General features: G+C 37.0%; 1 protein-coding gene across 3 annotated transcripts in view; it reads left to right on the top strand.

Annotated features, from left to right (window-relative positions):
• COL21A1 (collagen type XXI alpha 1 chain) overlaps positions 1-27,035 on the top strand; it is a 111,145-nt gene that overhangs the window by 42,219 nt on the left and 41,891 nt on the right. For all 3 annotated transcript variants that reach the window (XM_064508590.1, XM_064508592.1, XM_064508591.1), the window contains exons 8-16: positions 3,165-3,248; positions 5,522-5,584; positions 14,874-14,927; positions 15,843-15,896; positions 19,089-19,142; positions 19,871-19,924; positions 20,764-20,817; positions 20,895-20,948; positions 23,451-23,504. In XM_064508590.1, the coding sequence (XP_064364660.1) occupies positions 3,165-3,248; positions 5,522-5,584; positions 14,874-14,927; positions 15,843-15,896; positions 19,089-19,142; positions 19,871-19,924; positions 20,764-20,817; positions 20,895-20,948; positions 23,451-23,504 (525 nt within the window). The remainder of the gene's footprint in view (positions 1-3,164; positions 3,249-5,521; positions 5,585-14,873; positions 14,928-15,842; positions 15,897-19,088; positions 19,143-19,870; positions 19,925-20,763; positions 20,818-20,894; positions 20,949-23,450; positions 23,505-27,035) is intronic.

Raw genomic sequence — 27,035 nt, 5'->3', positions numbered from 1 at the left:
TTGCCGTGAAAATGCCATCCTTTATGTGGTGTTTGAAAAGAAGGACACCAGTGTCTTAGTATGTAAAACTATATTTTGCATGTTTTGATTTGGTCTAGTATTAGGATGATTTTGCCAGCTTGACAGCAGAACCTGTGAGTCTTCAACATCCAGATAGTTCATGCTTTGCCCAACTCTTACTTAGATCCAGAGCCAATCTCTCTTGCTTCTATTTAATGAGAGCCAGTGTGTCTATAATAATAGCCCCCACACAGTATAACACCCGTATTAAGACCTACTTTTTTCAAAACTTGGAGCTTCTGTCTAAGCAGCAAATATGTGGCTAGATTATTAGCTGTCGTGAAATCTGACTCTGTGTGTCAGGAACTGATGGGTGCAGGAATGCGGTGTAAAGTTAGGTTTACTTCCTGAAGTAAACCTAGTATTCGGCTATTTAGCTGCCCCACATATCTTCGTGCTCTTTACAAAATATGAGTAGGAGATGGAAAGTAAATAAATGAAAAAAATTTGGGGGTATAGAAGGTAAACACTCAAAACCCCATCATATTCTGCATTCTTTGCATTTTGGCAAGAAGTCAGAGCAAAAAAGTTGATTTTTGCCAGTTCAGTTTCACTTGCTGTTATAAATTAAATTTGGACTTCACCCATTAAAATTCTGGACTCCTTCAGAAAATAAATATGTTGGATGGTCTCTAAGGAGGTGATGAAACAGCAAGGTATATATGGTTTGTGGTTATATTCTGTTGGACTGTGTTTGTGTCAGAGTTTCGAAGCTAAGCAGGGCCTGTATGTGCTAATTGTGGCCTGAATTCGTCCCCGCTACTTGGGGTACCTGGGTGCAGAGTCATTTTAAGCTCCCTGTACGAACAATGCAGGAAAATAACCTCTAGAGGCTGCCTAAGATGTAGGTTGAATATAGAGGAATCTGTCTCTCTCCACTGGCGGTGTATGAAGTCCGTGGTGACTGCTTCAGAAACCTCCTGTATATAGTGCAGGTAATGGTGGTTACTAAATGATTAAGTAAGACAATTTCAAGGTTGGTGTGCTGAAATATTTGGGGCTGCACTGTTCTATGATATTGCAGATACCAGAAACCTCGCTTCAGTTTATTGCAGAGTCTTATGCAATCATACAGGAAAGCAAGTGAGGAAAAAGCCAGTTTTGCCTCTGTGTTGCTGTGTATTTTCCTAGATGCTGGATTCAGCTTGAGATCATAAAGTTTTGTAATATTATGGTACATTTCTTATATTTAAGTTTTTTACGTCTTTTCTGCCTTGTCATGTTATGGTACATTCTTGGACATGAATGAATAAGCAGAGGGTATTTTTGTGATGAGAAATTACTCCTGGCAAAAAGCTTGACACAAATCTAAACATACCGTGTATAAATACTAACATCATTCAGTTTTAATTTTAGTTTTGTCATTTCCTTTTAAAATTGCTTCTGGTGGCTCCTGTTGAAAAACCCTTAAATGATACCAAAATTCGTTGGCTTTGATAGCAACTGCACATAAATTTGAGAAAGTTTGAAATTTTGAGTTATAATTGCTTGACAATTAAAGCCCCAAATTTATGAGCAATTTTGGTGGCATTTGCAAATGAATGGATTTTGTTTATTACAAATATTGCTATACTCTTAAATTATGTTTCTTCTTGTTTCAGAATGGAGAGGTAGGCTAAATCCTAAACTGCTCAAACTCAGTTTAAGGTAGTATTTGACTTTATATAAACTTATTATTATTATTACTATAGGGAACATATGCTCTATTTTGAAAAACGGACAGAGGTTTGGTGAACTTAAAAATACTAGAATTCCATCAATTGAACGCAAGTCAATAGGCAAATTCAGAACCAACTTTCTGAAGAAACCCATGTTCGTTAGAATAAATGGCCTCTCCCCCTCCATTCAATTAAATTGCTCTTACTTGCAGGGCTGCATGCTGTTGCAGAGTGAATGGGGATGTGCACAGTCAGGTAGCTGTTCCTGCAGCATGCGAACGGGAGCTCCCTGAATGGGAGCTATTATGAAGACTTAATATGATAGTTCCCTTAGCCACTCTGGTAACTCCGCTCATGCTTGGTGCTGTTGCAAAGAAAACATGGATTTGTATTTTGTACACTCATTTGACCGTGAGAAAGCATTGCATTCAGAGAAGATTGTAAAATGTCTGCATTATTATAGAAAATCTGAGTAAAATGCTATAGAAAGTAAATTTGATAATAATTCTGGATTCTTAATTTTCTGCCTTCACATAGCTCTAAGCACTTACTGTGTGAAAGAGGATTCAGTGAATCCAACTATGGCATATAAATTCAGTCCAGATGCACCTAAATTTTGGGTGCCTGACCCAGGGCAGAGGGACTTCAGTCCCCTGCCTTTAGCAGTTTTCTTCTCTGCGCTCCCCCTCCATACCCACAGACCTTGGTAAAACACCTAGGTTTCTTGTAATGTCCATGGAGGGAAGTAGATCCCTCAAAAAGAAAATTCTATAGAGGGTGACACAGTGTGCCAAGGTTTATTGCTACCACTGTTTGCTAGGGAGCATAGTCTGGAGTCAGGTCAGCTAGTGCTCTTTGGAGGAGAGGCAGCTCCTGGGCCATCATGGTTGGAGGGTGGTGCCATGCCCCTTGTTTCTCAGGTAGCCTGGTGGTTGGGACACTTCTCCAGGAGGTGAGACACCTGGGCTCTGAGTTCTTTTCAGACTTGTTCCGTGTGATAACCTGCTAATCTCACTGTTAGCTGTGGTCACTTTGCTCTGAGTAACATCTATTAGGCCCTTTTTTAAAAGTTTTAAATAGTGATATTTGCATTATTGATCACCCTACAAATGATGACTATCCACTAGTTTAGGAGAACGGTTTTGCATGTTGGCAGATTGAAAACTGTCAAAATATTTGATGAAGTATTTGTGGAAGAACAAAGCCTGTTTCAGAAATCAACCCAGTAGAGTTATTTATTTATTTATTTATTTTTCTTCTGGGTAAAGTGATGAATTTGTGCATGCAACGTTGTTGGGGGGCAGTATTCAGATAAGCAGAAGTTCCAGCAGAACAAATGCCTGAAAGCCAGGACCTGTGCAACCTAAGGAAGATCAGCTTGGTATAATGTTGTATTTGTTGAACATTTTTGGCATGTGTATTGATGGTTGGTCTCACTCTCGGTAGTGCATGAATGGTCCTAGTGACGTAGGCTCAACGCCTGCCCCCTGCATATGCCCGCCAGGAAAACAAGGACCTCCGGGCCCCAAAGTAAGTTTCCAGTCTTTCTTATTAAACATATAGTGCTTTTATTATTGGTCAAGTGTTATGTTCACAGCCGTGGTCATGTGGATTAAAAAACGAGGGGACTACTTCTGCCTCCATTAAATGCAGTGGATCAGAATAGTGGTTATCATCCTTAAAGGCCAGGTTTTGGTGCCATATGATAACACGAATGCGTCTTTTAAAGAAACTGCTCATTAATGTAATCTCATCACATTTATACAATGTAAAATTGTGTTTCTGTGTAATTATTCAGCAAATGATCTTGCAGTGTTTGCTTGATAATGAAATGGTTTGCTAATTAATTAGTCTTTTAATGGAGATTTTTTTATTTGTTTAATAATAGAATAAATGCTTACTGAGAGAATTCCACCCTGGGCTGATCTGATTTTTATGACTTCCCTTCAGTGTTGCTGAACGATTAAAAGCAAGGACTAAAATGAGGACTAGGGTTGAGTCTCAGATCTTGAACGTGACTCACTCAAATCCCTAATATTTTGTCATAGTACCTTTGCCAGTATTATGTTAAGCAGTGCTGTCCACAATTACTAGCATGCCTTGTAAAAACTGACAGGAAAACTCCAACTGCTTATCCTTCATGAAGCAAGTGTTTACAAAAAAACCCCACAACAACCTAGTAACATAATGTTTAACAGTTATGCTGCAGCTACCTCAAGTTAAAGGGCTTTTTGCTATAGTGATAAAGGTCTCTCTAATCAGGGAACTGGAAACCAAATGATGGAGATCATTATTATTTCATGTAGTGGAATTTTGTTTTTTTTAACCTTTTTTTTCCTTCTTCAGCACATTAGAGAAAAAAGAGGGAGGGAGAAGAAAGTACTTACAAAAAAATATTCTACTTAATAAGAGTCTTTCAATTGCATTGCAGTATAATATTTGTTTTGGGCTAACTGAATAGGACAGGTGACAAGATAGTGCCTAAGTAAAAAGACTGCAGAAAGAGTGGAAAGGAAGCCAATTTAAGATTGCTTAGGTTATCTTAGTTACAGAGTATCTTAACTGCTGTATAATGGACTTTGCAACCTTATACATTTAAACACAATTTGTGTGTTTGTAATATTAGTACAGTACAATAAAATTTATTCAATTAAAGCAATTTAAAAATACAAGTATTTTTTAAACTAATTTTTTAAAATCACAGGCTATAACACTGCATATTTTAGATACTAGGTATTTAAAAGCAAATTTAGTTTCACTCATATCAAAGCCGGACTCCCTAATTTGGACATCTGTTATTCTAGATAACTTACTATCAATTTAGTAAATGATAACTGCTTATGCTCTGTGAGTTTTGTAAAGCGAGATTATTCTATATACTTTCCCAGTTCATTCATCATAACGCATCTGTGGTTTGTATGTGAAAACATGTTTTCTCACAGTTAACTAAAGCCAGCCTGGTGTTTCCCTCGTGTTGTCCTCTCCGTCTGTGGCAATTCCGCAGCTGTAGCAGAGCTCAGTGCCTGGTAGTGGGTCGGGCTGAAGGACAGGCTGAAAGCTCCTGTAGAAATAAAAGGCTTCTATGAGCCAAGTCTTACTGGATTTTGTTGGGCCTGAATCAAGTCCTTTGGTAAAATAAACAGGACGTAAATACACTAGGAGGATATACTGAGTAGGAAGTTATATATGTTCTCACCGTAAACATGGTATCTGGGGAACTGAGGTTTGATTTCCTTTAGTGTGGTCATAACAAAGGCTATCAAAATAATTTCAAAGGCTGCCTTATAAGAATTACAAAGTAATACTTTTTTTTTAATACAGCAATAAATGTGTGTGGGGGGGAGTTTGTTGTTAACAGGTTTTAATCCCGACTCTTTTTTTCCCAGTGTTTTGGCTATAAGAACTAGACTCAGCCAAATGCTTGGTAAAGAGATGGAAGTGTTGTTCAGAGGAGAACTGCTAGAGTAACAGGTTTTAATAGAGAATTTTTCATCTATTTGATGAAAAGTGTTTTTACTTCTCATGTTGAGGATGCTAAAAAGCTCAAAAGTATGTGAGGTAAAGGGCCCAATCTGCAAGGTGACCCTGCGCACGGGCCCGCATCTCCACATCCCGCGCAGGGAGCAAGGGAGGGTTTTCCCAGGCGGGGGTTACAAGATCGGTTGTTTTTTGCTTTAGGAGCAGTGGCAGGTATCTGGCTTTGCAGCCACGGTTTGTATTAGGATTAGGATTAAGGTTAGACTATGCTAATATTAAACTGTTTTTTCGTATCCTGTGTATATTAACATATTATATCCCTGTAGGGCGACCCTGGGCAGCCCGGGAATCATGGTTATCCTGGACAGCCTGGTCCAGATGGTAAGCCTGTGAGTACTAAACACTTAGTCATATATTGTAAATGTAAACTAACAGGAGGAAAGACATGTATTATTCATATCAGATTCTCAAATTCAGATGATTTGTTGCCATCCTATGAAACTGTGAATGTTGTTTAAGCTCCATCTAAATGTAACATGTCTATGAATATGTTAATAACAATATCTTTATTTCAATTAAAAATATTGTAAATGTGATAGCATGAGTTTAGGCACTGTTGTAAAGCAGAAAACAAAGTATGAGTGCTCCTGTTGGTCTTTGTGTCATTTTGCAGCAGTTAAAGTTATCACCTTCTGACTTGCGATCTTTACTGCTTAGATTTTTCGATTTAGGAAGCTGTTTAGGACAGGAAAAATCCTGCCTATTTTGTTTGAGGGATTGCATCTAATGTTTAGGCTTGGTTCGTTTAGTTTCTTTTGGTCTGAGACCTGTAGCAATAATTGGTAAAAATATGTAGATATACATACACAATGGTAAACATACAAATATTTTGCAGTTCTACACATTGTGTGTTAAAACATATGTCATAAAAATGTCTGTATTTTTCTCTCACCCTAGATTGTACTTTTTAAACTGGCACTGCATTCGTATGAATGGTAAGGACTGAAAGAAAGGAGATGAATAACAGATGTCCCTAGAATAAAAATGACAAATTTGGCAATGGCTAGATTGGTCTTTGTGACTAGCATTTTTTTATTGTGATAGAAGTGTAATAAAATAAATGCATATCTATAAGAACAGTCTACATTTTCATTAAAAATATATTAGCTCTTCGGATCTAACCGAAGGCTGCTGAGCCGTTGACACGCAGGCTCCTCCGCTGGGCAGGGCTGGGTTAACAGCTTGCAGCCTCTGTTCCCAAAGCAGGGCTGCGTGTGCCTCGGGCGTGCTGGGAGAAGGCAGGCTGGAGACACTTCACTATCGACGTTTCTGTTACAGGAATGTGGTCCCTGGTGTGGCTTACTACTTGCTAGACTGTCATTTTATTAAAAAAAAGGGGGGGGAAGTGAAAGACCACTGGGAGCATTCAAACTTTGCTTCTGAAAAGGGGACACTTTCTCTGCTGGGCACTTGGGTACCAAAAATAGGGAAAGAAAAGGGCATGCACATACTACAAACTGTTAATTTATTGTAGTCTTTTTGTTCTTATTTTGAGGAGTAAATTGTATGCTTGAGTCCCTAGGATATTTTTATCTTACCTGACTTCAGATAGCTAAAAGAAATTAAGTCCATAGTATAAGGAAGTAACTGCATATGTCTATGCAGTCATGATGAGTCATTCTGTAGGGGTGCTCTGTCCACGCTTTGCAAGGGGAACCTGCACAAGATGACCCAAAACACTAAAAAGTTTGAGTGGATGCATGCAGACAAGACAAAATCCATTAGGCAAGAGACGTTGGATAATGTACGGGGGAACTAACATTCTATGGTTTTTGGTGAGACTTAGCAAAGTTCACTAATTTTGGGCTATTTTATTGTGCTTGACAAACTAGACAGACTGCAGAGAAGGGCAGCAAGGAGCTAGGCTGGGCCTTTCAGCTTAGTTCTCTGTTTCAGTAATTGGCTGTGTCCCGCGGAAAGGTTGATCAGCATATTGTAACTAATCAGGGGTCTTTCCCAAATCTGTGCTTGCTTATCAATGTTAGTATGCCTGTAGCATGTTACTCTTGCTAAAGAGGCACTACCTGTCATTTTGATGGCTTAATAAAAACACCTAATGTTCTGTTTCTGTTAAGAATTCGTAATACATTCTGTTTCTCTGTCAGCTAAAGATGGAAACAGTGAGATTGATGCTTACTTGGAAGTGTGTATGTTTTAAGGGTAATAAATATTGTCAGTTAGAAAGAGAAAGCTCTGTGCTGCACATTATAAAATGTTCACATTTCTCTTATTTTGTTGCCTGGTTACATTTTGGCCTCTTCTTATGGACAACAGATGGTTGATTTAGCTGTGGTGGTTCCTTTTGAAAGCAGAGTTTGTATGAGGGGAAAAAAACAGCAACTGAAAACAGAGAATTTAGTTATTTCTAAAAAAAGAAAATGACTCTCTTAAAAGATAGGGCTTGGTTTATTGAGACCTGGCCATTATGGCCCTATGATATATAATTCTGTCTCCAGTCTCTGAAATGTCTGGTCTCAGAATTTTTACTCTTTTGCTTCTGTGTCAATCAGATTTTGATGGCCATTGTCTTGAAAGTTTTTTGGAATCAAAAATAGAGATAGCAGTCTTTGAATTGAGATTGCCAGTGCTATAAAATACCCCATTCTGATTCTAGACAACCATGAATACATGGGTTTTAAAACAGGAAAGGGCGGAAACTGAGCTGGGGAAGTGTGATCCAATGAGAATAACTATTTTATTCAGTTGTTTATTGATAGCAGTTAAACTTTGGAAGAGCAGTACAGTTCTGTGCAGAGGCAGGTATCCAAACTGTCTCAGCCAGGACTTGCATGGGAGACGTTGTGCATCACAGTTTGACCATCAGAAATGCTACAAGTGGAGCTGCAGTATGGATAAGCATAGCAGAGCTGTGTTTCACCTAGCTAACTTTGATGCTGTGAAAATTAAAATGATATTGTGTAGCCTTTGGTGAAGCCAGAATCGCCTGGATATTTGTAGAGAAGTGTCAGTTTCCCTTCCTTTTCTTAAGGAAGAGATAAAGAATTTCTTTTTGAAGCATCCAGTAAGATGCACTCAGAACTGTTTTAGAAGGAATCTCTCATGACAGATATATTTCATACTTTTATGAAAACAGATTTCCACTTCAATGCCACACATCTTCCCATAAGCACTAAAATTTATAATGCTGTGAATCACAGAGGACAAATAAATTGATTCTGTAGTCTTTCTGTAGCTTTGTAATCTGGCAGTTGTGTGGGTTTTTTTTTTCCCCTATAAATGAGTCATCATGTGCAAAGATGGGCATTCTGTGAACATGGAAAAGATTAACGAAACTATCTCAGGCAGTTAGAATAGGACCAACACGCCCTGCTAGTGGAGAAGCTGAAAGATTGCAGTTAAAGGTTAAATTTTGCTGAACAGAAGTTAATGTTGTTTGAAAGGATTGCAGTTAAATCCTTTAGTTTTATCAACTGACTTATCTTCTTGAAAAATCAGATGTGGCTTTTTGCACTTGCTCTTTGTAAGAACATAATTGCAAACGTATTAGATCATCTGCAGCTCTGGCCAGGATATTACTGTTCGTTACAGTAGATTCTTGAGTGCTTTCCAGTATAGCTTTTAGCCATGGACGATAGGAGACCTTTACGTCCACTGTGTAGGAAAATGGATCCCTTGCACTCTCTTTTTATCTCTGAGTTTTCTTTCTTTTTTCTTTTCTTTTTTCTTTTTCTTTTTTTTTCTTTTTTTTTTTTTTTTGCTAATACTGCTTACACTTTATCTATGCTGTTAGTGATTTTCCTTGTTTGAGATAACTTTACTCATTTGCATCTCTTTAGCTAGATCCCCTTGGGGCACTCTGAAAAGCAAGCTATCAGTTCAGATAGCACAACAGGCTTATAGGTAGCTGGCTGTAGTCAGCGTTATTTGATCAAGTGGCTTTTGCATGAAAAGCTTTTCCTGGAAAGTCAGTCTTTTCTGTTCCCAGACACATTGTTATGTTCTTCTCTAAACTTATTCCAGTTTGCTTATCTGGTATTCATTTTCTTTGAACAGGATAACTGCTCAAGAAAATGTTTCTCTCTCTGAGAAAGGTTTTAGGCTTGCATTTATATTACTATATGGAATTGATTTTTAAAGCCAGAAATCAGAAAAAAACGTAATTTATTGCTCACGGGCTGGTTAGATGGTTGTAACACTTAAAGTCAGTTTTAGTCTGGAAAAATTCAAACCAATTCCCATGAAACGAATATGTTCAGTATTACCATTAAATAATTGTTCTCCTTGTTTTACTGAGTAAAATCGTTTGCTGTAATATTTGGGGAAAATGAACAAAAACATGACTCAAAGTCACACATTTCTTAAATTAAAAAAATAGTTTTGGTTTTAGGTTTTTTTTTGCTTTAATCACCAGCTCTGTTTATTTTACATACTCTGATATGTACACAAAGAATCTGTTGAAATAACTGGGGAAAAGTACAGAAATGAGAAGTTTAATAAGTAATAAAAATACATTTCCTCTTAGTCAAAAATGGCAGTCCTGAACTGAAGTGATTAAATTGTTTTGTCAGCAGAAATAGCACTGGTAAATAAGGATGAGGGTAAAAATAGTATTTGGATCTCATTTGGACCTTATTTTAATGGGTATTATTCATCAGAAAGAAGCAGCTGGAGTGTTTACTGGCCTGGAGAATACTCAGCAGCCTCACTGTGTGGTCACAAAGCCATTTTTTATTCCAAAGGATACTTTAGACATACTGGGGAAAAACTCTAGCTTAAGAGAAAAAAAAAAGAAAAGAGAGTGCAGCAATCACTTGTGGTTAATAAAGGTGATAGGTTATCAGTTTGTTGAAAGAAATGAAAAATATTTGTCAGTTTTGAACCACATGGCTGACAAATATTGGGAATTTTCCAGTATACCCTCTAGTTTCATTCATGAAAGTTTAGAACTATTTGCTTTGTCTTTACAGTGTTTGTAAGCAATAAATAGTTTAAAATAACCTGGCGAGACTGACTTTACTGATATATCCAGGTGGACAGTTCATAATGTATCAAAAGTTTCTCATAATAAAGTAATTTTGGGTTATTCCAATATTTCTTTTTTAAAAAAACTATAGAATACTTTTATAGCTGTACTACCTAGAGTTTATTCATATTTGTTGACCGAATGAAGATTGAATCTTTTATCATGAAATTTGTATAATGGCCAATCATTTCAATAGTGCTCTTGAAAGAAAAATGGGTAATAGTTTCACATATACATTACCTGTGGCCATTGGATGATCTGTGTGGGGATTTAATTTGATGAAAACTCTGCAGCTACATTTCTTAGGAAACTTTCACAAACACAGTTGATAATGCAACTGTAAAATGGTGCTCTCTATTCTGGAAAAAACTTTTGAAGCCATGCTTCATGGCCTTGTATTTAATAATCTTGATGGGGTTTTTCTTCTGTGTGGTTTTTGAACCCATGCAGATATTTATCACACATCAGGCTCAGTGAAAGCACAGTGCTGGTAGAGCTGAGCTATGAAAGCCTTGGTCCATGATGGAATGGCCAATGGAGGAGGTGTAATCGAAGGGGAGAGTTAAACAGGCCAAGAAACCGCAGGCCAGTGGGCAACTATTTTCTGTATTATTCCCATAATAATGTTCATGTGATAGCAAATCTTTGGTCAGGAGTCCCCCCTCCCCCCCAAATTAAAGTGGGAGGATAAAAGCTGCACTTAGTTAGCTTTGTGATCCAGTGCTGAATCTGCCCTTCATTTTCATTTTTTAATATATGTAAGTATAGGGTCTTTGTTGCAGAGACAGTCTTGGTATGCTCCAGAAGTAGATGAACACGAGAAGTCCCATTACTGGGCCCCTGCTATGTAAGAGAGGGAGGAGAGAGGAGATGACATGTCATTTGGTCTCCTGAGTTACCAGTGGAACTGTAAAGTTTAAGAAAACCCTGGAGAAATGAGGAAGGCACATGGTCCAAAGAGAAGACTAGCTGGCTGTTCTCTTTGTCCAGAGGGGCAGGAAAAAAGAAGAGCGGTAGACAGATGACTACAAGCATGGATAAGTGTTAGGGAGGGTTTTTGTGGGGAGAGAGGAGAAAAGAAACTCCTCGAGAGAAGAAAGCAGGACTTAAGGCAAAGACATCAGGTGATAAACAGTTTTTCAGATGAAGGCTAAAACACTTAATTCAAATACATCAGATACTTCCTAACATTTCTTTTGCCTCACAGGAATAATTTTATTTGCTGTAGCAATATTGCCCATGAGGATTAAGGTCATACCATGACTGTGGATTTGAGTTACGGGTGAATAGCTATAAGACTTTCTCACCTTGAAGATGTAGTGTATTTCATTAAAAGGGTTGAAAAGCTTTTTTTCTTACGTTGTAAATAGTTGTGTTTTAAATGTACTAAGCGTTTTCCACAAGAGACTGTTTCACAGTTTAAGTCAGTAGACCTCTCTATCAGGATGTTTTCCTAACATCAAGTCATAATTTTCTTTCACAGTTGAATTCCATTGCGCTTAGTTACATCACCCTAAATAGTTCTGTTTACTTGGTGTTTATAGTCTTTAAATATCTTTAGACTGTTACTGTTGATCTTTGGTTATTTCCTAGCCAAATTCAGTTTGTTTACTTTTTCCTTGTAAGTCTTGCCCAAGTAGTCCTGTTGTCATCCCTGTATCATTTGTGTGTGCTGGTCGGTGAATCTGACAGCTTTTTGGTAAGGAAGTGTGGAGAGCAACCAGCACTGCCTTATCAGGACCTCTTCTGTTTTGCTTTTGTATTTTTCTGATGTGATGCACCCATGAATGCTGTCCGAATTTCATCCTTTAGCCATGCAGGGGCAAAGAAGATATACTTCTGAGATTTAATCTACTATTGCACCTAGAAGTTCTTTGGAATTACTACTTGTCATATGTCCTTCTTGCTGAGTTTTTTTCCCCTATAGGTAAACTAACTTCAGTTTTCCACCTATGCTATTTCCCTGGCTATGTCAGTATTGCTAAGTTGTCTGCGCTCTTTATATAATTTCTTTGGCCTAAATAATCCTTACATTTTTTTCAGTTATTTTGAAATTATTGTCATTTTATTCAAATATCCAAATTACTTTAAATTTTGTCTCTAATTTTTTAATACCTGGCCATCTGGTACAAAACTAAGCATCTCAATGTCTTGCTGTTTATCATTGACATTATGAGACATTATAGGTGGGATTCAGTTTAAGACACCTAGATTTAGTGTTTACATGTGTGCAGGGGTACTGGATGTCCAAGTTCCTATATTAGTCAACAGCTACTTAATCAATATACCCCCAAAGCGGTGGATTCAGTTGCCTAGATATAGGTATTTAATGTCATTTTATATGCTGTAGGATGCTGCAGGCTTTGAGGTTAAGGGAAGAGGACATAATCTGACTTTACTGTAAAGAAAAAGAATAGACTTTAGCATATAGGCTGACCATCTGCACTGCCAAAGACTATTGTCATTTAGAATGTAAGTATTTTTAAATCAAGTGAGTGACAGAGAAGTATGTAATTAAGGTTAATGTATGCGAACAGGAGGAAGCTATGCGAATGGCTAATAATAAAGTAATGTGCTGCTCCTGTTTGATAATCTGACAAAAGGGTAATCATACAAAGAGGTGATCAGTTTTTATGGAACTGTGTTGTTGGAATTGATAAAAGGTGTTTTCAGTTTGTCAAAACAGGTTATTTCTGTCAGACATGGATTCTCATTTTCTGATATTTCAGTGAATTTCCTTTTAAATCTTCCCCGTTCCAGCTTGCATTTCCCAAGCACACTGACAGTGTGTTTGATTTGCTCTGAAATCACATTACAAGATCTAGCTCTGAGCTAAATATATGGTTTTGTAACCCAAAAACTCTTCTGCCATTCTCCATTCATCTGCTGAATTTTGAAATTCAGTTCATCCAGGAAATTATCCTTCTCTCTTTCTGCTGCTGCCCAGAAAGAAGGAAGAGGAAGGGAAATTGCATTTCAGAGATCTAAAAATGTAAAATAAAGTTTTATTTTTATAGGCCTATATCCTACAGGAAGTTGTACAAACTTTTTGCTTTTTTTGGAGCAGAAATAAAAGGACAAACTTTTAAAGGCATTTTTGGCTTGGTAAATTGTTTCAACTACCCAGGAAGCTTATAAGCAAGCTGGGAATGCTGCTGCATTTACAGCTAGAGCTGATTTTGCTGGAGCTGCCTTGGGCACTAAAAGCGAAATGCTTGGTACAGGATCCATGTATGACAGAGACGTAGAATTGTGTTTACTTCTCTGCTAAACATTACCAGCTAGCTCTTTGGGCATTTGCTCTGATGTCTTTTGGGAAGAGGGCACAGTGAGCACTGTCTTGTATCTAACCCAGCAAATAATTTTAGCTCTGTTTATTATTCCCAGTCAGGTCTGATAGAAAGCATAAATCAGACATACAAGTTACCTTCCTTATAAAATGGTACTGTTATCTCCTTGTACTAGTGTGGAAAGCTCCCCATTAAATTTTGTATTATTATTTTTTTAAGACTGAAAACTCATTTAAAAATGGGATTGTTAATTCTTTCAGATCAAATCAAAATCAAATTCTGGGATTCCTGCAAATGGATAGTGCATTTTATGGGATTTATCAAATGAAATAAGGTTTCCATTTAGTTTGAGCTGCCTGCTGAAGGGTCTGAGCCAAATAGCCTCAGAATTTTATGGGGATTTTTTGTGGGGACAATTCTTTTTCTCGTTTTGCACCTTTTGACAAAAGCCCCTCTTTGTAGCTCCTTTTCTCCATTGGAATCACATGTGTTTTGGGGGAGTTAGGTAACCCCCCCTATTCTTCGGTTACCTCCCTGTTTTAAAGTGTTCTTCTAAAACACTGCTAATTTGGCATAGAAAAATGGCCATCTTTGCTCACTGCAAAGATGAACACTCACTGTATGCAATCTACGAAACCAGCTTGGGAATATATTTTGGGTTCTGCTGAGGTCCTCTTGTTCTGCCAACGCTGATTTCTGGTAAAGGGTTCCTGAAGTTCCCTTCTGAACTCGTGAATTATTTGTTTCTTTTCCTAGTCCCAGCGATTCAAATTATTTTTTTGCTTGTATAGCCTGTTACATACGTTTAAGTTCATAGCTAAGTTCTTGGTGTTCAGAATGGAATTTTTATTATTTAGATATATTATAAAACTAGCTGCATAATGTATTAGGACATATGTTGTTTGTTAAAGCTTATTCCTGTACCTAGAAATAAGCCTTTAAAAGCCCTGGCATTCTTTAGCTATTTTTGTGGAGACAGAAGAAAAAAAGTATGTGGGTCAATTTGTTCTTTTCTTACAATGGAGAATAAAACAATACATTTGTAACATTCTCATGTAACAATTCTAAAATAATGGATTTTTCTTACTGCCTGAAAAAAACCACTTTGCATAAAGTCTGGAGGCTGCAGATTTCAGATGCAGAGAGGAAAGCTTCAGACAGCTGAAATCTAAATCTCAAATATAAGATTGTGATAGCAGTTGTTGAAAATTTTGTGCCAAAAAATGACAGGGTATGACAAAAGTTCTCTAATAACTAGGAGAATTGTTTTTTTTTCCTTAATTATCTGTTGGAAATTTGTGAATATAACATGAAAAGTTACAAGTCTTCATTTCCTTTTGTTAGGGATATCAAGGATCAGCGGGAAATCCAGGTATCCCAGGAACTCCAGGGGTTCAAGTAAGTTCCTGTTTCTTTCCTAGAGTCTGGAAATCTGAGGCAAATCCTGTTAACTTGCTCCTTATTTCCACTGTTCACCACAGGTGAGGTGTGGAGGATGAGCAGGGCTCCAGGGGTGGCACAATGGCAGGGGCCATGCTAGGATGAATCGCTTTTGCGCTCCCATGGCCTTGGCTTCCGATGAGATGGAGAAATCAAATCATTGCTGGCCAAGGCCCATGTGAGCAGGAGTGGGCATGGCCATGGGCATTTGCATCCTGATCCAGAAGCTCAACAGTAGTTCCTTCTGTTCTTTGTTCTTTGAATTGATAACCATGATCTGATGCGGTGTCATGGTGACAGATTACCTACAATTCACTGGTCCAAAAGAACATTGCAGATAAAGCCCAGATTGCCTGAAATGAACTTTTTTTTTTTTTTTTTTTGCTTTCTTCACAGTATTAATTTAGTAGCCTTTCTTGGGACAGTTAATGTAAAATTTTGCTGTATCTTGTATGTGGCATGATCCAGTTTGGCTGGATAGTCACGGACTAATTAATGTGTTGAAGTAAAGATCTGAGAACATGCTGGGGCTAAGGGCTGGCCTGCAACCTCATATATGTGAAGACTGTCTGATGGATGTTTGAAAGGAAAGGGACATCTCTGGATTAGTGGAGACTGCTTGACCTCTTTCTTTCCCAGTATGGTCCTCAGAGTAAAGAAATGCTTTGGTGTTCCCCAGTCATGGGTTGTAACAGCATGCCTTATACATCCTGTATACATTTTATGCCTGGTTCTGCTTTTGTGTCCAGCTACAAAAATGTCGTGACCAGCCAATGACACATCTGTCTCTGTTTCATAGACTTACATTTGTGGTCTCATTCCTTGTCAAAGTGTATTAGCATTTGAAACTGTTTTTCATTTTTTCTCTCTTAGGGACCACGTGGCTTTCCAGGTATCAAGGGAGAGCCAGGGAAAGATGGGGCTAAGGTAAAAACAAAGCAAAACAACAAAAAGAACAACCTCCCCCTCAAAACCCCCCCCAGATTTTATTCTTATCATTTTTGGTTGGTACAATTAATAGTCTCAGTATTTCCACATGAAGCTTCTGTGAAAGTTGTTTACTAAAAAGGTAATAAAGAGGGTATAGGAATTCTAAATTTGGAATGTTGTTTCAGTTCTGAATCTGGTCTGCTTTATTTAATAAAGTTTATATAGGCTTTAGCACTGCCAGTAACACCTTTATTGCACTGAATAATTTATGTTTAGAAAGCGTATCTAAACATGGGATCCTGGAAGCATGATAGAGACATCTGTCAGAATGGTTACTTTCTATCTGTTTTTACTCTTTCTCTCATTAATGAGCATCCAGATGAGCTAGGTAAGAATTTTTGCATGGCATTTTTTATCAGAAAATACTGACTAATTGAAACCAGAGTGTTCTGTGGAAAAATTCTTGTGGAAGACAGGTGGAAGCTCAAATATAAGTCCCTTCTGGTAATCAGGATAAACTTGAATCTGGATCTCCCATATACACAGTGAATAAACTAGCTATTGGCTATTGGCAGGTCTCCTTCATATGTGAATATCTGTGCCCGCTCTTCTCTCATGCTCTCTTACACTTCTGCGCTTTGGAAAGTATATTTAGAAAAGTTTAAAGTTCATTTTGATACAAGCTTGTTTTTGGTTTGTTCTTTGTGAAGTGAACACTTGCTTTCCAACCAAATTTTACTGTAGAATTTCCTTCCTCTGAAGTTCCTAACTCTAAAAGCAGGTCCTTAAATTCCTCACTGTTCAGCAGAGTTCTCAAATGCATGATTAAAGCTGAAAAATGTGCTTATGTATTCGGGTGCTTTAGGGATCTTACGATAATCTAATTGATCAGTCAGTACTGGGCCATGTGCAGAGGGTGAGATATCAGTGATGAAGAAAACCACTCTTCTTCTGACAATGCAGGGTTTTGCCAGATAAAATATTTCCTAATGTTTAGTCCAGCCTTGTTTAAAATGTGCCAAAAAATGGGGCTTCCACCACTTTTTCAGAAAACTTCTTCCACTGTAAAGTAGGTCTTGCCATTAGAATTTTTTTCCTGATGATTCAGCCTGAATTTTCTAAATTTCATCCCATTACTTGTAAAGTTTCTATAGCAACTAATTTAAAACTATTTCCATTGCCAAGTGTTTCAGTCTATCCAATAATTAAATCACCGCTTGCAAACAGAAATTGGGGCTCCATTCTTCTTGCCAAGTGTTTCAGTCTATCCAATGATTAAATCACCAGTTGCAAACAGAAATTGGGGCTCCATTCTTCTTGCAATAAGAAGCAATGGAAGCGTGATGAGTTTATTTATAAACTCTGCTGACTTTTTTGAATTGCATTCCATTTATATTGCCTGTTTTCAGTACTTACTTGTTGAGAGATATGTCTCATAGCATTAGCTGACAAGCTGTCATTCCTGTGGCCATGTTCCTGTCTCCTGGGAATGTGTGACAGACCTCCAAATCTGCTTAGGCATGAATGGTTTTGATAAATACTGCTGAGAGGTCTTATCTGTTGCCCTTTGGCCCCAAACTTGAAATACTACAGAAAACAAAATCCTGAGCATAACTTAATATTCTTTTCTTATGTTTGAAAGACATTAAGCAGATTGAAAACTCTTGCCCAATATAAAGTTAGCAGATATTAATGGAGAGAAACCGTTGTGATTTTCCAAAGTGATTTGGTGGTTGGCTCTGTGTCCTGATTGAAATAGATTCAATTTACTGAAAAAAGCAACTTATCTTGCTTTTATTGTTTCAAGTCAGGTAGTGCCAAGTTATAATTTAGCTTTCTGTTATAATAGCTCAAGGGAGTCTGAAGACAAATCATCAGATAAATATCTCCAGTACCAACAGCAAAAGCTTTGGGATTCCTGACATCTGACAGTTGTGAGGACAATAGAAAGAGCAGTATTATGAACAGAACTATTTTAATAGCTCTGTTAATTTTTAATAGCTTTTGGGAAGTTTCCCAATAGGAATGGGCCGATTTTTTGGTTTGTGTTTTCAATTGCCAACTGCTTTTACAAAATGAATTCTTTCTTCATCTGAAATGAGAACTCATTTATCAAAGTGACTGAAGTTGTCTAATCAGTTAATTTGGGTTTTATTTTGTTTAGTTTTTAGAGAAAGTACTTAATATCTTAATATTGAATACATTGGTCATCCAGAGTAAGCTGGTGAGAAATTTGATAAGGTCAGTAGGCCTGTGATATTTTCAGGAAGAGGTAGGAGCGAAGCCATCCTGGTTTTAGGGAATTTCCTTGCTCTTCAGGAATGGGGAATGGATGGTAGAGTTGTCACAATTCCTAAAAGCCATTATAAAGCTGGAAAGTATTGGTTTTTGAAACATAACATATAAATGGGTTGATTAGATCCTTCTTGTAATTAGATATATGTAGTTTGTATGCAAATGTAGACTATACAATCTTAGTTTTGAACTTGCAGTAGCCATATGAGCTGCTCAGCAGTCCTGCGCCTATCCATGGAAGAGTATCTTGAAATCCTTTTTGTGAAAATAAAGCAAGGACTCACCATGGCATGTTGAGATTGCTGAATGTTAGAAACCAAGTAAGTTGTACATTTCTATGCAGCATTGTAATCACTGCTGAGTTGATGGATGGGGATAGTGAAAGAATTTTAATTAAAATAAATAAATGTAGATGTTTGGCAAATTCAATTTAAAACAATTGAACTGATAAAGGAATGTGAAAGAACAGATGCCTACTTTATGGAAGCTTTTTGGTAATTACCCTCAGAAGATCTGTCAAGCTTATATAATTTACTGCTCAATTTATTTTACTTGAAATTCTTCCTAAGTTAAACCTTTCAGAACAGAATTGAGACATGTGCAGAAATTTTCAGAGCTAAATTTCTATTTTGGAACCTCCATAAGCCTTAATGAGAGATTATAGTAAAATTTATTTTAAAAATCCTGATATATAATGATTTTTTTTTCTTTTATGGATTGCCACTTATCTGGAGACCAACAAGCTCTCATCAGTCAGCTTACCAGTGTTACATAGCTGATATGCTGACACTTACTGTCTTTCCACTATTTGTTGAGCATGTGGATTATGAATGTTATTTTAGTATGTTACTGTTATTTTAGATATAAAATTTTCAAATATGCTTGCTATTTTAGGGTGACCGAGGACTTCCTGGTTTTCCTGGATTACACGGGATGCCAGCACCAAAGGTTGAAATTCAATAACATAACTTTGTATGATGGTATTCATATATCTGGCCTTGCTCTATAGTTTAATAAAAAAAAATTTTAAAAAGAGTAAGTTTACATACTATATAATGTCAGTGTATTTGCTGTAGTACATAAATATAGAGATCTGATGCTGCATTGAAATTGAAAGGTGGACCTTGATTAAATACCTATCAAGCAATGGAAATTGCCATTTTTTTCATTTTTGTCCTGTTCTGTGCCTTTCTATATGAATTACTTTGAACTTTATTTTTAATACCACATAAAACCTTCTTCATCACCATCTTCTCTCACATATATGTTCCTCAGAAACTGATCAATGCTATCTTTTGCTCTTCTAATTTGTATTTTAAACATTGCAAACAAGATCTTTGGAAGTGTAGAGTCCTTTTCAAAGAGCTAAATTTTAATTTAGGTACCTACCTATATGAAATGGTGAGACATTCAAAGTGCCTTGTGCCCATCTTCCATCGAAAATAAAAGCATTAAACTATTGATTGTCTTACCAGTGGTATTGAATGTTCTGGGCTCCTCCCTGAGGAGAGCTTGGAAAATTCAAGATGTGCATTTATTGTCTTGAGCATATTTTTATATTATCAGATGGAGCTCTTTGCCTACTTAATTTTATGTCTGCTATGTTTTTTCTTCATATATCCATATGAATAGTTCTATTTTTAGAATAACTTATTCACACATATTATTTTATTTAGGGAGAAAGGGGTTCTAAAGGAGATCAAGGAGTACCAGGAATATATGGCAAAAAGGCAAGTAAAAAAAATAATTAGAAAACAAAGTGACAACATTTTATTGACATTGTTCATATTTTATAATAGATTTTATTGATCGAGAATTTGATTCTGCAGTCTTAACTCAGAAAAACTTCCACTGAAGTCAGTGCATATACTTTTATCTAGTAATACTAGACTCCCATGCTCAGCTTATTCAGATATCTTGAAAAGTTTTTTCTTCCATCTATGTATTCATATAATTCCTTTTATTACAAATTATAAATATATTTCTGCTTACAAATATGTCTATGCCTTGAGTAAGTATCTTGTTTACATGGAATAACTATATTGCAAAAATGTCTGAGCTTTTTAATATATAGCAATGTACATGCACTGTAAAACCAAGAAGAGGGAGAGAGGGAAAGATAGAATGGGAGGGAAAGGAGAGGAAATATATGAATGTAATGAAAATGATAACATACTAGAAAAAATACATTGCTTTATGTATCATTAAAAATGGCACATAAAGCAATGTGTGCGTGCACATTTATATTATATATAGAGAGAATATTTTGATTGTCCAATATGTCACTGTCATTTTTACCCATCCTTATACTTTCTTCATGTTTTTATTGGTTAGGGTTTTAAGCAATTTGAAAGAGGGTCTGTGGTCACATTTCTATATTTTAGAGGATATTTACATTTCAGTAACAGATGATAATGATTAATAGACTACTGTCTGTGTAAAGAACAAAACATCTCTTCCATAAACTTCCAAAACAAGGAAATAACATATATGAATTATTGACTAAGTATGTTGAATTTGCAGCATAAACATTTAATAGTATTTGCTTTTGGTTTGTTATATTTTTCAGGGTTCAAAAGGAGAGAAAGGCGATACAGGATTTCCAGGAATGCCTGGGCGATCCGTAAGTTCTGTAAAGACAGTTTTCCTTTATTTTAATTAATTAATTCATCTACTGATGACTGTTACCTATTGCCACAGGGAGACCCTGGCAGAAGTGGGAAAGATGGATTACCGGGGAGTCCTGGTTTCAAGGTATGTAAATATGTCAAGCGAAGACAATTTAACAAACATTCTTAATACACTCAGAATAATAAATTCCATTTGAAATCTGGAATACATTGTACACTGAGGATGGAAATCAGAGAAGTCTGAAATCCCCAAATTCTACTGTGTCTATGGACATAGCAGCTACCTATGTCCCTTTAAAATCAGTGGAGTCTGGAGAACAATTTGCCTCATATAAAGAAGACTCATAGGGCCCAGCATCGTTGCTTACATACAGATATGAAGTATCATTTGAGATACCCCAGAGCATCAAAAGCATCCTAAAGGGGCTGCCAAATATGACACAAGTGCTATGGAAAGCCAGTGCCTTTCTGGAGTGGGAGCTGGAGGCCAACCTTGGGTATGTCAGATATGACCAAACGCCTGTGCGTGGGCAGTGAATTGAGCTCCTGGCTGAGCAGCTTAATCAAGGCTCCACAGATTGTCTTGGCTGGACTACTGTAGGCTGTTACAGGAGCCTGGTCACCCATATGTCACCTAAATGTCTTTATTTCAAGTGAATTCTGGTCCATTTTCATTTTATATATACATATATGTGTGTGTGTGTATGCAGATATCTCTGCTAGGTGGGAGGAGAAATTTCTTTTATGGTACTAGTGGAAGAAGAAAAAAATCAGATATTAGATCTATAATAAAAATGTAATAATTAGATATTAGATGCTTTCCTTAATTATTATAATAATGACATAGCGTTAACTATCATTGGCAAAGTATTACATTGATAAAGCATGAATTTGGAGGGTATGTTAATCTATTTTTACTGTTTTAAACAATATAGAGTTAATTCAGTTTATTAGCTGTATGAGTGCATGTACATTCAAACTGAAAGATTTTTTCTTGACTATTTTCTTAATTTAAATACAGTAGTACAAAAATATGTCATGCTCATTACTTTTCATTCATTTTGGAATATAATAGTTAACAGAAGCCGTATTTTCCATTCAAACATTTTGTCAGCTTGACTTTAACATCTGCTTGCTATAAAACATTGTTTCATTCTGGGTCTGTTGTAATCAAATTCAAAGCAATAACAAACAGGCTGTCTTTGAAGGAAATTTCTGCTGGAGCTTTTCTGTTCTCTTACAATTTTTGTTCTGGGAAAGAATGTGGGAAAAAAGCGTGGCTTGAAACCCAGATGCTACCCATTGTGACTTCAAGTCCAGTTTTGTAATTTTAAGTTAATTATTACCACATTATTTTTTGTACTAATTCATCTGTGTATTCGCTTTATGTACCTTATTTCCAGAATTATTTTCCAGTTTCTCAGATTTTTTTTGACAATGTGTGTATTTTGAATAAGGACATAATGGCTTGATCATGTCTGGTACTACTGTAGTTCTGAAGTGTTTTGAAATAGTTTTCAGACTATGAGTTGTACGAACAATTAGAACAATAGTATAGTGTCATAGGCTACATCTATATTAATAAACAGAAAACTGCCACACACTGGCTCTGAAAGGAGGTAGCACCACATGGCTTCTGTTTCTGCAGATAAAAATTGGTCCCTCTCCTTTCCTCCTCCCCAGAGTAAGGTGGCCTCATTCACATGGGCTTTAGAGATCAATGCCTGGCTTACACTGTCCATCAAATGTCCTATGCTGGACATTTCTTGGAAGGGGGCAAGCAGGCATGGGGCAAAACCTTTCATGTAAAACGCTCAGCATTAAGCATAGGCCAGTGGATGATCACAGACCAGAACTGAAGCACTCTCTGTTTAGTTTACTATTTTACCATAAATTTCTGGTATTTTTCTAGAAATGATCATTTTAAACTAGTTTAACAGTTTGGACAACCTCAGTAGTTGCGGATAATCTGTGTTGTAAACAGATTTGTTAAAACTTCGACTAAACCCTATTTAAAGCATAAAGGACACAGAGCAATAGCTTGCTTTGTCTGAAAACCAAATCTCTGGGCTTGATTCTAAGAATTATGCAGATCTTTTTTTCCTCTTGCAAATACATTTTTGATCAAAATGCCAAAATTCTGAGAGGCAGAAGTATTCCTAGTCCTTTTATAATCATTTTGTTCCCATTTATTATCATTTCAAAGAGTAAAGTTTGATTCATTTCCCAACAGAATTAAAATCAATAATTTTCCATTCATGGTTGCCATACTTTTCTTTTAAATATTGTTATTTTATTATTGTCATTTGCCCTTCAACCAGTAATTACCTTTCTCATTCAAGTCTTCTCAAATTTCAAAAGGAAATTATTCTGATCTGTTTTTGCAAACTGTTTAACAGCTTTCGGTTGGACACTACTTGAAGGAATTTTGAATTGACAAAACTTACTGTGTTTCAAGCTATTTTCAAGAGACTTTTTGATGAAGCCTTTAACATGTGTATTTGTTTTATATTTTAATCAGATTATTTTAAAATAATAATTTATCATTTGAATTCTTTTTTTTATGGAAAGGAAGTTTGGTTTTTTTTTTTCAAATACCATATTTAACAGTATTTTCATTTTAAAGGGAGAAGTTGGACAGCCTGGATCTCCAGGCCTAGAAGGACATCGAGGAGAGCCTGTAAGTGATTAAATTGCTGACATACCCTTACATACTGTTTTGTTGTTGTTATTAAGGGATGCTGCACTTCATGTTTCATTCTGATTTTGAATTGATTGCTGTGTCCTTTTTTGTAAAAGTGCTTTTATTTTCTGGTATTTGTCTGTAAATTTTGATTTAGTAAAAGAATGCAAGAAGCACTTAAAGTCAAAGGTGCCTTATAAGAAAAGATTCTCAAATACATTTCTGTTACACACCACTTTTCATATTTAATATAAAATTATTCCATTGTTGCCTTCTTCTGGGTATTTTTAATTCTCCTTTCTGCAGTATGGGATATGTCCTTTTTTGACTTGCTAGTGGTACTTTTTAAGTTTTTCTTCCTCATGGTCAACCATCTTTTTTTTCCCCTTTGTCCAGTTTTCTTCGTTGTTTGCTTCCTTGCATCTTGTTACACTCTCCGTGTTGTCTCGGTCTTCTCTGCTTCTCTTGCTCACCTGGTGAAAACACTGCTAGCATTTTTGTTTTGCTTGTTTCCCAAGGTGTTGCTTTTCTGCTGGTGCTTGGACAGCCCTTCAGGGCAGTTCCTTTTACATCTTTTCTTTAGGTAGCAGCTAGGCTATGTCCTCCTTGTTTCCAGCTGTTCTTTCAGGCCACTGGGCTTTGCTTTAGGCAGAGGAGCCAAGATATCTGTAGAAACAGCTGAAAGCTTGGAGCGCCAAGAAAGAGCCAGCTGTCTTCAAACCACCAGTAATTGTTCTGTAGACCATGAGTGGTAAATTGAGCTCAGTTGGTGAACCACTGCCTCCCAGATGAATTTCTTTTTCTAATCGTAAGATGAGAAGATGCAGGTTTATAAATCCAGGAACTTTTGGAGTACTGAATGTGATGCCTTACGCAAGGCAATATGTATTAGATGGTACTGAAACCTGGTAGAGCATTCTGCTGGCTCAGAGGTGGAAATAACAACTCAAACTGAAGTATGCTAAACCTCTTTCTTTTAGATTATTTATTTATTCACCAAACCCTCATACGAACACTGTGAATAGACTGCAAAACACTGGGCACTTATTCCTAAGAGACCTCCTTCCCACTCGGCTGGCTTAAGTGAAGAATACACATAATTCCTCACTTGGATTTGTTTTTTCTTCTTTTTATGCCCCAAATAACCATGTGACCTGCTAAGATGTAGTAACCTGTTACACTCTACAATATCTTCACATGTAATAAAAACTGAAAGTGAATGTTAATTAAAAGCAGTAAAATGTAAGTGAAGGTTTTATAATATACTGCTTTTTATGAATTTGTTAAGACAGTAGCAAGACATATGTTCTCTTACATAGTCTAGTTTTGTCCCTTTTCATTTTTAGAAAAAATGTTAGTTAATCATAGCTAACTTTTTAAAATTAACTTAATTTGTTTAATAAATAGGAAGCAGAAGGCATTTCTAAGCTAGAATATACTAAATATTCAATACTTCAACAGCGCTTTTTTGATCTGACAGCTTTATTTAAGTCTGAGTTTTATCTGCTAAAGAAATATATTTTGATTTAAAATTAATATAAATGCATAATAATACAACATTTTAAACAAAAATATAAATTCATTATTTATATCTCATACTTCTGATCTGAAGAGAAACAAAGTGGCAGATTTAAGATGTTAAAATCACTACAGAGTCATTTAAAATAACCATAAAATAATATAGGGAAAGACTTTCAATATATAAAAATCTACAAAAGATTTACATAATACTACAAGGGCAAGGCAGATTGCACTCTATATGCTTCATTTATAATCGGTGGAAGTTCTTTCGAAGAGTAGAAAGTCTGCATGCTTAGAGGTAACCTGTAGGAGATGTTAGACACCTAGTTGTACCTGATCCTCTGCCTCCCTTGCTGGCGTGGCACCAGACTGCGTGTGCAACATGAGCCCTGTCTATCTGAGCCCGGAGGAGGAGCAGGGACATCTGTGTGCAGCCGTGCTTGGGCCGTGGGAAATGAAAGCCTTCCTCAGCCTGAGCCACTCGGATTTGTGGCCCCTCTGTCCAAGGAGGGGGTAGTTGGCCTTCATGCAGTGGGACGTGGGCCATTATGGAAAGAAGTATGTAATAGGCTGGCAAATCAAAGGGAAAAGTCGCTAGCAGAACTGAGAAGTTTTTCTTTCTGCCGTAATGGGGGCTGTGAGAGATGCCCTGTGCCACCTCCTGCTCTGTTGTTTCTGTTGTTCCTGCACATGTCTCTGATGGAGAACGTGTAGGTGCTTCCTCTCTGCCCCTTTTCTGGCACCATGACGTCTCACTTAGATATTCAGTGTGGTCTTCAGTGGGGTACCCTGGTGGTTAGGGTGCTGTGGTGGGAGAGAGGGTCTGTCCTCTGATATGCCTCACCTGTGATAGCCAAATGGGCTGCATAAGCTGGAGACAGACCTTGAATGATGCTGTTAGACCGGCGTGACTCAGTACCGCGGGCAGCCAGCTGCAGTTGGGACCTGGGGCTCCTCAGCAAGTTGCATGGATACCTCTGCCCACACAAACATACATGCACAGTCTTTATTTCTTCCCTTCAGCCACATGAGAGTTAGACATGGCCTAATTCTTCAAGTTGGCCTCTTTAAAAATAGCAATCTTACTATGCTTTTTGCTGTAGCAAATAACCGAGCAGCATGGTTGCAAAATTAATGCATCCTGAGAGAGCAATTAAGAGACAACTGTCCAGGATGCAGCATGCAGCTGAACTGAACTCGCATTGCCTTCAGGCTCTGAGTGTGGTTATTTTCTGGACAACATACTTTCTGGTATATTACCGCTCTTATTACTCACCAAATTTATAAGCAGAAAAAAGTAGGTTGTAAAGCTAAGTAAATAATTCCAGGTGGTGTGGTTGTTTTCCCTGAATAGTACTAGGTGGAACTTAAGTCAGGCAGGCCATCCTCTTTTTCCTGCCCACTTTAGGTCAGAAAAACATTCGACAGCATGGACAGAGTAATTGACATTGTGTTTAGTAAAGCTAGTTTAGTAAAGCTCAGTTTACTCATGACAGAAATAGGCCATGCTCCAAGTGCAGTCGTATTGTCACTTCAGTCATTGATGGCTAGCTGTATATCTTACTAATGACATATTGTTTGGGTAAGTAAATTTTTCGGAGCTTTTCTAATGCAAATAACAGCGTTATTAGAAAGGGGCCAGCTGTCTAAAGGGTAAAGAAAAAGTCAAAATATATTTGGGCTTAATTTCAGCCTGATTCTCCTTTTTAATGTAGGTAGTGAGAGTCTTGTCAGAGCTTGATTTCGGTGGAAGCACAACTTTGCTCCTCGGCGTTTGTGGTTCTGCCACAGGGAGCTCTGAACCGAGTGCCTCTGGGTACCGTTGGCACGATATTTATAGCCCTCATCTGTGCCTAGCCTATAGTGTTCTGCCACAAGTAGTAGGTCTGAGCATTTGCAACTGTGGAAGTTTACTCTCCAAAAATCATATTTTTCAGAAATACAGCTGCAAACACTTAGAAATGGTAGAGTTTGCACTTTATATTTAGGTCACATTGCAGGGCCTCA

Source organism: Dromaius novaehollandiae, chromosome 3, assembly GCF_036370855.1.
Source record: "Dromaius novaehollandiae isolate bDroNov1 chromosome 3, bDroNov1.hap1, whole genome shotgun sequence".
Taxonomy (NCBI): Eukaryota; Metazoa; Chordata; class Aves; order Casuariiformes; family Dromaiidae; genus Dromaius; species Dromaius novaehollandiae.
The sequence above is the reverse complement of the archived record's forward strand: the minus strand, read 5'-3'. Positions and strand labels throughout refer to the sequence as shown.